At 40.7% G+C, this 14,133-nt stretch overlaps 1 protein-coding gene across 2 annotated transcripts in view; it reads right to left on the reverse strand.

Moving 5' to 3' along the window:
* Positions 1 to 14,133, reverse strand: part of LOC126095731 (mast/stem cell growth factor receptor kita-like) — a 296,078-nt gene that overhangs the window by 84,163 nt on the left and 197,782 nt on the right. For both annotated transcript variants that reach the window (XM_049910501.1, XM_049910500.1), the window contains exon 12: positions 6,624 to 6,774. In XM_049910501.1, the coding sequence (XP_049766458.1) occupies positions 6,624 to 6,774 (151 nt within the window). The remainder of the gene's footprint in view (positions 1 to 6,623; positions 6,775 to 14,133) is intronic.

Raw genomic sequence — 14,133 nt, forward strand, 5'->3', positions numbered from 1 at the left:
CTACATATGGACCTGACCTCCTGCACTTTCGGCCTCACAATCCCAATTTCACTGCAGATTAAATAATGATCAGTGTCATCAAAGAATCCCCTGAATACACGTGTGTCCCTCACAGCCTTCCTGAATTCCTGATCTGTTATTATATAGTCAATGACAGATCTGGTTCCCCTGCCTTCCCAAGTATACCGGTGAATGTTCTTATGTTTAAAAAAGGAGTTTGTGATTACTAAGCCCATACTGGCACAGAAATCCAAGAGCTGTTTCACGTTCCTGTTGGCCTCCATATCCTCTCCAAATTTACCCATAACCTTTTCATACCCTTCTGTTCGATTTCCAATCCTGGCGTTAAAATCACCCATGAGCAGAACACTGTCCTTGTCCTTTACTCTAACAACTACATCACTGAGTGCCTCATAAAAACTATCCATCTTATCTTGATCTGTCCCTTCACAATGTGAATATACTGACACAATCCTAATTTTCTTGCTAGACACTGTCAAATCTATGCACATCAGTCGTTCATTTACATACCTTATTGCAACTACGCTGGGTTCCATTTCTTTCCTGATGTAAAGCCCTACACCCCATTGTGCTATTCCTGCTTTGACTCCTGACAGGTAGACCTTGTATTCTCCCACTTCCTCTTCTTTCTCACCCCTTACCCGAATGTCACTAACAGCTAAAACGTCCAGCCCCATCTTACTTGCAGCCTCTGCCAGCTCTACCTTCTTCCCAGAGTAGCCCCCATTGATATTAATAGCTCCCCATCTCATTACCATTTGTTTGCCAAGTCGTATCTTAGGAGTCCCTGGTTTGTCAGTTAGAGGTGGGACTCCATCACCTCCAAAGGTCCAAGGCATTTTGCTCTGATTGTTGCCAGCATCATATTTAAAGTACCAGGGAAGCAGGTTGCCAGCCTTACTTGCCCCGAGTCCCATTGGGTTTTACCCCTAACGGCTGAGGGACTAACCGGTGGATTTGGTAGTCTTTGCCGTATGAGCACAAAGGTGGCCACGACTCAGAATATGTCCGAGATGCCCAGCCTTATTCCAAAGTAACTGGTATCCCGACTGTCGGGACCACTTACTTGGCTACTCATACGTTGCCCGTGGTTCATGAACTAGGACATGACTACAGGAACCCATGCCATGAACAACAGGAAACAAAAGAAAAAATTGGAGTAGGTATTAAAATCCAGGGAGAAGAAATAAAAACTTTGAGGTTCGCTGATGACATTGTAATTCTGTCAGAGACAGCAAAGCAGTTGAACGGAATTGATAGTGTCTTGGAAGGAGGATATAAGATGAACATCAACAAAAGTAAAACGAGGATAATGGAATGTAGTCAAATTAAGTCGGGTGATGCTGAGGGAATTAGATTAGGAAATGAGACACTTAAAGTAGTAAAGGAGTTTTGCTATTTGGGGAGCAAAATAACTGATGATGGTCAAAGTAGAGAGGATATAAAATGTAGACTGGCAATGGCAAGGAAAGCGTTTCTGAAGAAGAAGAATTTGTTAACATCGAGTGTAAATTTAAGTGTCAGGAAGTCGTTTCTGAAAGTATTTGTATGGAGTGTAGCCATGTACGGAAGTGAAACATGGACAATAAATAGTTTGGACAAGAAGAGTACAGAAGCTTTCGAAATGTGGTGTTACAGAAGAATGTTGAAGATTAGGTGAGTAGATAGTAGGATAGATTAGCATGGAGAGTTGCATCAAACCAGTCTCAGGACTGAAGACCACAACAACAACAACATATATCTTTCTACTTGTTTTAGTTGCCTTTTGTATTTTGGCAATCACTGTTGCCTCAGTTTCATGGTCACCAATACCAGTTGTGATTTGGATGATTTAGTTAAGCTGTTCACTTCAAATATTTCTGGACCTATTAACCGTTTGCAAACATTGGAATGTAATTCAACATTGAAATGTATTTAGGCAAAAATAAACAAAATAAATAAATTCTATTTCCACCTCAATGAATTGTAAGGAAGTCTTTGCTAAATTATATACAGCCTCGTGTCATAGCTAAATTAATTTCAGAGATACCAACATCAACTTATGTTTAAGAAATGGAGCTACAATAATTTCTGCTGTCAATACCGTAAATACAAAAATGACTATTTATTTATTTACTGCATGGCACAGCACAGCATGAACTAATGAAATATAAATAGTCTACAAATAAGCATTAAATTCGGATATAAAATATGCAGGTCATATAAAAAGAAAAACTAACAACAGATATAAAATTAAATTAAATGTCATGTGACCTGGGCCTCTGGCAGGTAGACGTGATCAGCTGATGCAAGGCTTTTGAGGTGACGCCACTACTTCTGCGACTTGTGTGTCGATAAGGATGAAATGATGATGACAAAGATGACAAACACCCAGTCCCTGAGCAGAGAAAACTACCAACACAGCCAGGAATAGAACCCAGGCCCCTTGGCATGTCAAGCTGGCACACTATCCACTCAGCTATGGTGGCAGGATAAAATTAAATAAGATATATAAAACAACAAAATATATGGAAACACAACTACATCCATATATCTGTACCGCTGATGAATTCTACTACTTTTTCAGCTGCATGCAGGAATTCGGAGCAGTCACCAGTTAAAGCTGCTAATGGGCAATCTTCAGCTATATGTTTAATGGTTTGCTGGCAGCTCCACAATCACTCTTGGGAGAAGTTATTTTCTCCCTTCTGTACATTGAGTCAGTGCATCCACCACAGTTTGTTCAAATTCTGTTCATGGTATACCAGATTTTGTGATGCTTGTCACATTGCATATTACAAAAGGTAGGTGATGTATGTTTGGTACACTTCTCTTTCCGTACAAAATTGTTGCCTCTTTAGAAGTGAACCTCTACAATGCAGTCTGGTTCTGCCACTGTCAGGTTTGTCTCAGTGGATTTGTAGAAGCGGGTTGTTCTCAATTTTTTTGAGTTTTCTACTGAGTGATTTCTCTCCTCGTGGATGGGAAGGAGTCTTATTGCTTGATGTTGGGAGCCAATAGTTTGGGATTGTCTTTATTGTGCCTGATATAAAGCACATGGTTTGATTTAGTTGGACATCAAGGCAAATAGTGTGATAATTGTTGAGCAAACTGGTTTGCAACTTTCCGCTACCAGACAAACTAGACCTAAAGTTGAAGTTTGTAGCATGGTACAAGAAGACCCTTCTGAAGTGCTAGTAAGTTTATGCAGGATGTTGTTGTGAGGTCTGAAACTGACAGCTGTGTTTGACAAATGATTCTTGAAGCACAGTGATCTAACTGGGATGACACCTAGACATCTTGGGTGTTCACTGTGGTACAGTAGTTAGTACTCAAAGTAAACACTTGAGTTCTCAGTTGGCTAATTTGTTCTTGAGGTAGAATGTAGATACTTCTGTTTATCTGGTACCATATTGAAAACTCCAAAGGCTAAAGTGTTTCCTGCTAATGTTTACATCCTTCACCAAGATGTCCTCAGTGGCCTGTAAATGATTACAACATACTGTCAGGGCCAAAGCATTGGTATATTCAAACTTCCAAGAGGTGGTTTTTGGTATATCAGCTATATAAAGGCTGAATAACAGGAGGTCCAGAGCACATGCCTGCAAAAGAGCATTGTTCACCTTCATTTAAGCACCCAGTGATGACTTGGAAACATCTGTCAGAAATGTGGCACTGACAAGGTTGTTGATATCTTTGCAGCAGAACGCATTCATTAATTTTAATATCATGACTTGTCTCCAAACTGTGTCATATGCTGCTTTAAGGCTGATAAACATGGGTGAGGGTTTCAATTGTTTCTAGTAGCCTGTTGGTATCACATCATTAATGAGAGAATGTGATCTGAGCAGCTTCAATGAGGGCAAAATTCAGCTGATCAGTTGGGATATGTTTAAGTATCTCAAGACTGATCCTGTGGTAGAGTAATCTTTCAAAAAGTTTGTCAATCACGCTAAGCAGTGCAAATGGTCTACAGCTTTAGGATGAATCATTCATTTTTCCTCATTTTAAGACGTCTTTGATCTTAGCTCTCTTGAGTTGATGGCGAACATTATCTGTCAGCATGAGATCGGTGTAAAATATGGGAAGCCATTTTCTTGTATATGAGCAATTCAGTATGGATGCCACTGAAAACCAACCGATTACTCTTTTGCAGCAGGAATTATATGGTATTATAAATATGACTTTGTAGGATTTCACCAATCGTAATATTACACTGTAATAACAAATCTAGTGCTCTTTTGCAACAGGAATTATATTGTGTTATAAGTATGAATTTGTAGGATTTCATCAATTGTAATATTACATGTAATAACACACCTATTGTTCTATTGCAACATGAATTATATTGTATTGTATGGATGACTTTGTCTATTGCTTTAATGGCCTAACGACAATAAAATTATTCTATTCTATTCTATTCTATTCCACCGGGCTTTCCTTAATTTCATTTTATGAAGAGCTAGTCTGATTTCTTCCATGATGAAGGAAGCCACCCGAGTAGTTGGTTCCTGTATTGTAGTTTGGTTTAACAGTTTTGAACTTTTTTAAACTTAATTTAAGCCCCCAATCTCATGGAGCTAGTGAAGTGGACACAAAAGGATTAGCAACTTCATATGGTAATACAGTCACAGGAAACAAAAAAATATGAGAAATGATCATAATTTCATACCAGTCATAGTAATATGTTAGATCACGAGAACTGTTCACAATCCTAGCACACAAATATGTATGAAAAGCCATATCGTTAAAGTGACCACAAAAGATGCTTTTAAAATAAAGCCTGTTTCAGCCTTTGCAGAACATTGCCTTAACAAAAACTACAGATACAAATAGATGTAGAAGTCTCACACATAAAGGAAAAGGGGACAAAACACAGCCAGTGAGAAATTCAAAACCATATATGTATAGCCCACACCTACTATTAAACCGAGCAAACACAATTTCATTATTGACCTTTTTAAGATGAGATCACAATTGCCTTTCGCGGGCAAGTGTTCTACCATCTGAGCTACTGAAGCACGACTCACGCCCAGTTCTCACAGCTTTACTTCTGCCAGTATCTCATCTCCTACCTTCCACACTTTACAGAAGCTCTCCTGCGAACCTTGCAGAACTAGTACTCCTGAAAGAAAGGATATCGTGGGGACATGGCTTAGCCACAGCCTGGGGGTTGTTTCCAGAATGAGATTTTCACTCTGCAGCGGAGTGTGCACTGATATGAAACTTCCTGGCAGATTAAAACTGTGTGCCCGACCGAGACTCGAACTCGGGACCTTTGCCTTTCGCGGGCAAGTGTTCTACCATCTGAGCTACTGAAGCATGACTCACACCCAGTCCTCACAGCTTTACTTCTGCCAGTATCTTGGCTCCTACCTTCCAAACTTTACAGAAGCTCTCCTGCGAGGAGATGGCAGAGCACTTGCCCACGAAAGGCAAAGGTCCCGAGTTCGAGTCTCGGTCGGGCACACAGTTTTAATCTGCCAGGAAGTTTCATATCAGTGCACACTCCACTGCAGAGTGACAATCTCATTCTGGAAACATCCCCCAGGCTGTGGCTAAGCCATGTCTCCGCAATATCCTTTCTTTCAGGAGTGCTAGTTCTGCAAGGTTCGCAGGAGAACTTCTGTAAAGTTTGGAAGGTAGGAGACGAGATACTGGCAGAAGTAAAGCTGTGAGGACTGGGCGTGAGTCGTGTTTCAGTAGCTCAGATGATAGAGCACTTGCCCGCGAAAGGCAAAGGTCCTGAGTTCGAGTCTCGGTCGGGCACACAATCTGCCAGGAAGTTTCATATCAGCGCACACTTCACTGCAGAGTGAAAATCTCATTCTGGAGATCACAATTCCTGGATAGAAGTAAAACTTCAAGTTCTAGGCTAATGCAAAATTCTATTCCTGGATATTTTTGTCATGTTACTGTAACTGCAAAACTGTGTAATTCCATATGTAACTGGTCAAAAAAAAATGGTCATTGAAGCAATTTTACATTGAACCAAGGATCAATACATTAAGAAGTTGAGATGTTTACCTTTATCTTATCATCATGTTTATCTTTGCTTTATCATCTTTGGAGTCAGTTATGTACCTGAAAATGGACTTGTAATCTGAAACCTAAGTTGTGCTGTAACCATAATAAAATATGTGAAATAAGGCAAAAATAGTGTTTGTTTGATTAATATCATCATAATCATAGTTTGCATGACTTGATACACAGCAAGAGAATGTGAAAAATACAATCTGATTAGTCAGCTGAAAGAGTGCCTTTGATAATGCTAGATACATTTGTGAATGGAACATGCAGAGAAAGTTATAGAGTGGGCGGAATACTGACCTGCAAAAATACATTGTTTGATCTTCATTACTATGTTTATAAATTTCAAGTTTATAAATTCTCTCACATACATGTTTAGGCATTTTCGTTATCATGCTACACCATTGGATACTCAAGAGCAACAAAAAAATAAATAAAAATATGAAGTCAATGGAAAATATTTTTTTCCATCTGCTGGCCATAACAACAGACAGCATCAAGAAATGTAAAAGAATATCAACCTATATAGATATCTTAATTTCTAATTTTCTTTATTAATTCTTTCCTACTGCTTCTTTCGGGTACAAACTTACCAAATTTTAATTTTTCACGGGGGAACTCCCAAATTTTATTGTATGGCAGTAGCTCTGCCTGTTCATCCAGAGGAAGATTTGGATTCATACTTTCTGGTGCTCCATCCACAAAATTTTCAAGGCCAATTTCACTTAATTTTTTTCGTAGTTTCTGAAACACAAATAAAGTATCTGGTATGATCTTTGAGGTGCTATATGCCTGCTTAAAAAGGAAGAAAAATAAAAAACGACAACCACTACTGCAGAAAACCCATAAAAGTTATTCAGCTGAGACAAGAAACTGTCTGTAATATAATGGAACTTTTTAATAAATGGAAAACAAACAAGTAATACAATATTTGTAACAAATGAAATATGTCACTAATCAGCTGTTAACATCAGAATCAACTGCACCATAAATGACAGACATGAATTAACAATATTATGAAAAGGAAAGTTGCTACTCACACATGACTGCAGTCTCTGGCACATGACTGCAGTCTCTGGCAGCTGAAGCCACAATGTGAGCAGCTGCAGCAGTACAAGATGGGAGTGGCAACTGGATAAGGGTAAGGAGGAGACTTGGGTGGGGAGGAGGAGTGATAGTAGGGTAGGGGTGGGGGAAAGTGAAGTGCTGCTGGGGAGTGCGCAGGGACAAGGTGGAGAGAGGGTGGGGCAGCTAGGAAAAGGAGAGAAGTAAAAAGACTGGGAGCGATGGTGGAATGGGGACTGTGTAGTGCTGGAATGGGAACATGGAAGGGGCTCGATGGGTGAGGACAATGACTAATGAAGGTTGAGGCCAGGAGGGTTATGGGAATGTAGGATACACTGCAGGGAGAGTTCTCACCTGTGAAATTCAGAAAAGCTGGCGTTGATGGGAAGGATCTATATGGCACAGGCTGTGAAGCAGCAAAGGGATGGGGATGGTAAGCTCCTTTTAGTGGCATGCAGGGACTTGGTAAGACCTAGTTAGGGCAGCTAGCTGAAGTCAAGATGTCAAACAGGGGTATGGGGGGGGGGGGGGGCAGGTGGGGGCGGGGGTAAGTAAGGAGAGAAGTAAAGGAAGGGATAAGAGACTATGTTTGCATTAGTGGCAGCTGAGTAGTGCTGGAGTGGGAGTAGGGTAAGGGCGGATGGGTAAAGGACGAGGACTAACAAAGGTCGAGGCCAGGATATACTGCAGAGAGAGAGCCCACCAGCACAATTCATAAAAGCTTGTGTTGTTAGGAAGGACCCAGATGGCACAGGCTGTGAAGCAATCATTGAAATGGAGAACATTGTGTAGGGCGGGTGCTCACCAACTGGGTGGTCCGGTTGTTTCTTGGCCACAGTTTGCTAGTGGCCATATTCATGCAGACAGGCAGTTTGTTGGTCATCGTGTCCACATAAAACAGATCACAGTGGTTGCAGATTAGTTTGTGGGTCACATGACAGCTTTCACAGACAGCTCTGCTTTTGATGGGATAGGTGTTTCTTGTGACTGTACTGGAGTAGGTGGTGAAAGGAGGATGTATGGGACAAGTCTTCCATTTATGTCTGTTACAGTGATAAGAGCAATGATGGAAGGTGTTGGGAGTAGTACTGAAGTACGGATGGACTAGGATATTATGTAGGTTCAGTAGGCAGCAGAACACTAATGTGGGAGGGGTAGGAAGGCATGACAAAAGATAGTCAAAACACCGGTGCAGAATGTGATTAATTTGCTGCAGTCCTGAGTGATACTGAGTCATGAGGGTAATGCTCTTTTGTGGCCAGACCATGTGATCTGGGAGGTGGTTGGGTCAATGGAGAGATAAAGTGCAGGCGATTTTTGTGCACCTTATAATCCAGCTTGCCAACAAAGGCTCCACCACTGTGGTTTCGAACTACAGGGATAACTAGCAGAAGGGTTCTGCCAAATTTATCCACCCACAAACCCTGCCACAATGACCCCATTCCAGAAATCTAACAGAATTTCCAGTCTCTCCTCAACTCCTTAGACCCATCCCAGAACCCCTCCTCCAAGTCTATCTCTCTCCCCACCCCTACCACACTCCACATACCTACATCCTGCATGCTTCCTCATGTCCACAACACCAACCACTGAGGATGACCCATTGTGGATAATTACTGTGCTCCCAGTGAGAGAATCTCTGTTCTCATAGACCAATTTCCTGTAACCTACCCTCTTATATAAAAGACGCCAACCATTTCCTCCACTGACTCTCCATAGTTCTCGATCCCTTACCACAACATCCTGCTTGTCACTGATGATGCCACCTCCTTTTATGCTAACATCCCTAATGCCTAAGGCCTTGCCACTATTTAACACCAATTTGCCCATTGCCCTATGATCCCAAACTTACAACCTCCTTCAACGTCACCACAACCAACTATATCCTCACTCAAAATTACATTACCTTTGAAGGCATCATCTACAAACAAATCTGTGGTTCAGCAATGGGTACCAGCATGGGTCCATACTATTCCCACTTATTCATGGGCCATTTAGAGGAATTCTTTCTAACCATCCAGAATCCCAAGTCTCTTACCTAGTTCAGATTCATTGCTGGACTGAGGGTGAAGCCACCCTGTCCACATTCCTCCAGAACTGAACACCTTCTCCTCTATCACTTCACCTGGTCCTCGTCTCATAGATGGCTACATCTGTACCTCTGTCCATATCAAACCCACGAACCACCAGTCTCTCCTCAACTCCTTAGGCCCATCCCAGAATCCCTCCTCCAAGTCTATCTCCCCCCCCTCCCCCTCCCCCTCCCTCTGTCACAACTGCACCACCCATTTTGTACCAAGAAGTCTCTTCCATACAGCCTAGACACATGTGGCCATTGCATCTGTAGTGATAAGCAGTCCCTCTCAAAATATACCAAGGGTCTCACGGAGACCTTCATACATTGAAATTACCTTCCAAACTTTGTACAGAAATAGATCTTCCTTGCCCTGTCTCTCCACTCATGTACCACCTTCACCGAGTCCCACCAACAACCACAAAGAACTATTCCCGTCATGACCCAGTAGCAGCCAGGACTGGAGCAGCTGAATCACATTCTCCACCAGAGTTTCAACAACCTCTCGTTGTGCCCTGAAATGAGGAATCTCCTACCCACTATACTTCCCATCCCAGCCACTGTGGTATTCCACTGCCCAAAGAACTTACAGAATATCCTCATCCATCCCTTCCCCACTCTGCTCCCAACCCTTTGCCTTATGGCTCATATCCCTTTAACAGATCTAAATGGAACACCTGTTTCATACATCCTCCCACCAACCTATTCCTGTCCCATCACAAGCATCACATGTCCTATCAAAGGTAGTGCTATCTTTGAATGCTGATCTACATGCTGAGCTCTAATTACTATGCATCATTCTACATGGGCAGGAAAACCAACATGGTGTTTGTCTGCATGAATGGCCATTGACAAGCTGTGGTCAAGAGACAGCTGGACCACCCAGTTGCTGAGTATGTTGCTCTACACAATATTCTTCACTTCAATGACTGCTCACAGCTTGTGCCATCTGGATCCTTCCTACATCATCACCTTTTTCGAAATGCACAATTGGGAACTCTTCCTGCAACTTATCCAGCAATGAAAAATGCTGAGTAATGGTAATATTACGAAAAGGATAGATTGTTGCTCACTGTATAACAGAAGTGTTGAGTTGCAGACACACAACAAAAAGACTGCTAAACAAGTAAGCTTTTGCCAAAAGGCCTTCTTCTGAATTAGACAACATACACACACATGTATGTATGTTTCTAATTTGGCTTTTGGGCCAGAAGGTTACTTGTTTACTTTCAACATATCCTACATTCACATAACTCCCCTGGCCTAAACCTCTGTTAGTCCCTTTCCTCCACCCACCTATCACCTTACCTGCTCCCACTCCAGACTATACAGCTGCCACTAATGCAACTGCATTCACTTTTTTCCTCCTCTACTTCTATCCTCCCCCCCCCCCTACCCGTCCCTCTGTCCCAACTGCACCTAGCTGCCCTACCCTGTCCTCCACACCAGGTCCCTGCATGCTCTTACAAGCAACAATTTACAATCCTTGCCCCTACACTGCTATCCCTCCCCCTGCCTGCCCCAGCCTACTCCTTACCACTCAACATCCAGACTGCTTCTTTCATTATGCGCAGTTGCTCGCAGTCCAGTCCCAGGGGTAAAGGCTGTGGTCATGTGTGTGTGGGTTGTGCTTGCATGAATGTGTGTTAATAGTCTACTTTAGAAGGAGGTCTTTTGGCCAAAACCTCACATCTTTAGCACTCATTTGTTGTGCCTTTCTGCAACTCAACATCTCCTCTGTATGTTGAGTAGCATTTTGTCCTCTAATAAAAATTTTATTTTTCTTGTCCCACTGTCTACCTTGTATCAGACACTACCTGCCAATTTCTTGCATTTGCTCTCTATAGCTGTCCCATAATTTAAGACTACACTATCAATAACTTATTTATATTGTTCCAGTGCAGTTACAAAATTTTTACATTCAATTTCTTTAATTCTATAATGGTGATTATTACATCACTACTACTTTTGGTTTGATGTACAAACTCAGCTCCAATTGATAAATTTGTTCTGACTTCCTGTTTGATATATAACCCTCTACACCCCCCCCCCCCCCAAAAAAAAAAAAGAGGTCACACTGAATTTCATAATATAGTCATCTAAAAGATGAAGGTTCAGTACATTTTCTATAAACATGCATTTCAGAGTACTCTATGTTTTATCATATCCTAAGGACTACAAGATGCTATGGGATATAATATGCACCTTAATTTTCAAGCAATTTTTAAAAAAATAATATTTTTATAATTTTTATTATTAGAGTACGAAGCAGGACTAAAAAGAAATCTTAGTTTATAAAGCCAAACTGACCTTTACAATCCCTGAAAATTGTTATTTGAACTTTCTTCTTCTTCTTCTTCTTCTTCCTCTTTATAGTCATCATTGTCCTCTTCATATATAAGGTGGTCTTCACTGCCATCATGAGTGTTATATGTGCATACTTCTTGAAAGAGTCAACAGTAATGTTTTCTCTCTCTCTAGAGCATGACTGTTTTTATCCACTGCCACACTTATATGATTCTAGCTCATTTTAAAGCTCCCTTCAGCATGATTTCATGTTGGGTTCCATCCATCATCCATTTGTTCCATTCATCTCTCTCATACACACTTTAAATGGCTTATTAAATGAGACATCAAGTGGTTGCAGTTGTGAAGTAAATCCTCCCAGAATAACAGCAAGCTCTGTATTTCCATGTCTCAAATTCTCATTCACAGAATTTTTCAAATTACTACTAAACTGACCTAGCACAAGAAAAGAACTCTTCTTCAATAAAGCACCTTTCCATCTCTCCCACACTCTGTTAATCCATAATTTCCTACCAGCATCATCCATCTCATCCTTGTTTATATGTGAACTGCAACACTTGGCGGTTTCAAAAGGTTTTGGAATTGTTTTATGCTTGAAAATCATCACTGGATTAAGTTTAGTACTATAAGCACAACATGAAAGGACTACAGTGTAGTGCATTTTCTCATGTCCACTTATTTTTGTAGTTACACTTTTAGCACTTATCATGGCAATAGTTTGGCTACTCAGCACATCAAATGCCAGAGGAATTTCATCTATATTCGCTATTTGGCTTGGTTGTGCACTGGTTTTCTTTTGATGTTGAATAATAAACAATTGAAAGATAATATTTTCTCTTCATATTTTTGTCACATTTTCTGAGATGCTTTGGATTTGGTTCACATGCTAAGTCCACAATGCTTCATAAAACTGTAGCATCAACCATCTACACCTTAAAAGCCTGTTAAGCTACACTGTAGTGCTAACTTACGAGTGTGTATTTGAATCATTTTTGTATTAATTCCAATGCCATTCTGATGGTGTCCTTGAATTCATTTCAATACATTGTCTTCTAATTTTGACCATTTTGCATTCAGTCCTCAATTTGTACATTCAGTCTTCCTCATTTTTTTCAGTTCTTCTTTACTAGCCCACCAATCATGATTGGTTTTTTCTGTTGGTTGAGGACCGAAATGCCACTCAACTGCTCTGTTTCCAAGTTCTTCTGCATATGCTATTACTTTCAAATTTATAGCCCACATCACATGAATACCTTTTATTTATTTATTTTCCTCTGTGAAACTAGCTATTAACAAAAATACCGTACTGTTACCAAAAGCACAAATCACTTTCCATTCTAGTTGACTGGCACTGTAGACTGCAATGATGCATCATAGGCCAGACAGTGTTCTGGGTGATGGTGGAGTGGGAGGGAGACTGTGGTAGCAAGCTTGTGAATCCCTGCCCTGCAACTCATGTTAGTTGCATTGGAACACTGCTGCTGCCAGTTGAATCTGATGTTGTCAGGAAGGGATACATTTTCTGCGGCATTGAATATATGGCCATTTTTAAGACTTGCAGGAATTTTAAACCAAACACTGGACATTTTTATATTAATTCTGAGTATAAGATGCATCTGAATTCTGGAAGCAATTTTTCAAAGAAAAAAGTGCAACCTATAGTCTGTAAAATACAGTATATAGCCCTTTATATTCATATTCAATATCACAACTTCATAGTGGAAACCACATACCTTCTTTTTGGGATAAACAAAACAGGCAGCTTTGTTTGTGTATCCCACCCAAACTCACATCTAAAAACAATGGCTGTTTGGCACAGGCTGAAGCACTAGACCACAGATGTGGCCTATCTATCTTAATGACAATTATCTACTTCACAATCACCTCCACATGCCCAACTTAATTCTACCAGCAGAATCTTTGTTTTGATTACTACCATCCACCTCCACATTATTTGTTACCTTCTTATCTGTTGCAGATCTCATGGGGGGACTGGTATGCTTGAATGAAGTCTCTTTCACTAAACTTATGAGTAGTATGGGGAGTACTGTTGCCTCATGTAACTATCCTGAGAAGCAATGTGTAAGCAAATCTCTTTGTCCATTATAGATAAGCTAAAACCAAATCACACCAATCAAAATAAGGTTAAAGTATTCCCTTAATTAGACAAGTCCATAATGCACTAGCATTTACAAACCAGCCATAAAATTCAATGTGTGACTTCCTTAAGTCAATTATAAGTAGTTATTGACACTGATAGAATTTCTTCCAAGACTCTCAGAATAACCTTCTGTCTTTAATTCATTCTTCATATTACACACGTTAGGTTTGCTGGTGTGGGTGATCTTAACTGTTTACCACAACGCTTTTTATCCAGGAGATCAGGTCACTTATAAACCTTCTTTATACAGAATGTTGACACCCCCTGAACCATGGATCCTTGAACCAAGGATCTTGCAGAGATGGGGTTGCTTGTGTGCCTCTGTGATACTGATAGCCATACTGAACATATAACCACAACGTAGGGGTATTGTGCAGATGCCAGACCAATCTATGGTTCCTGTAGAGGAGCAGCAGCATTTTACATAGCTTCAGGGCAACCATCTGGATTACTGACTGACGTGGCCTTGTAACATTAGCCAACATGGCCTCACTGT

Source organism: Schistocerca cancellata, chromosome 8, assembly GCF_023864275.1.
Source record: "Schistocerca cancellata isolate TAMUIC-IGC-003103 chromosome 8, iqSchCanc2.1, whole genome shotgun sequence".
NCBI classification, from domain to species: domain Eukaryota; kingdom Metazoa; phylum Arthropoda; class Insecta; order Orthoptera; family Acrididae; genus Schistocerca; species Schistocerca cancellata.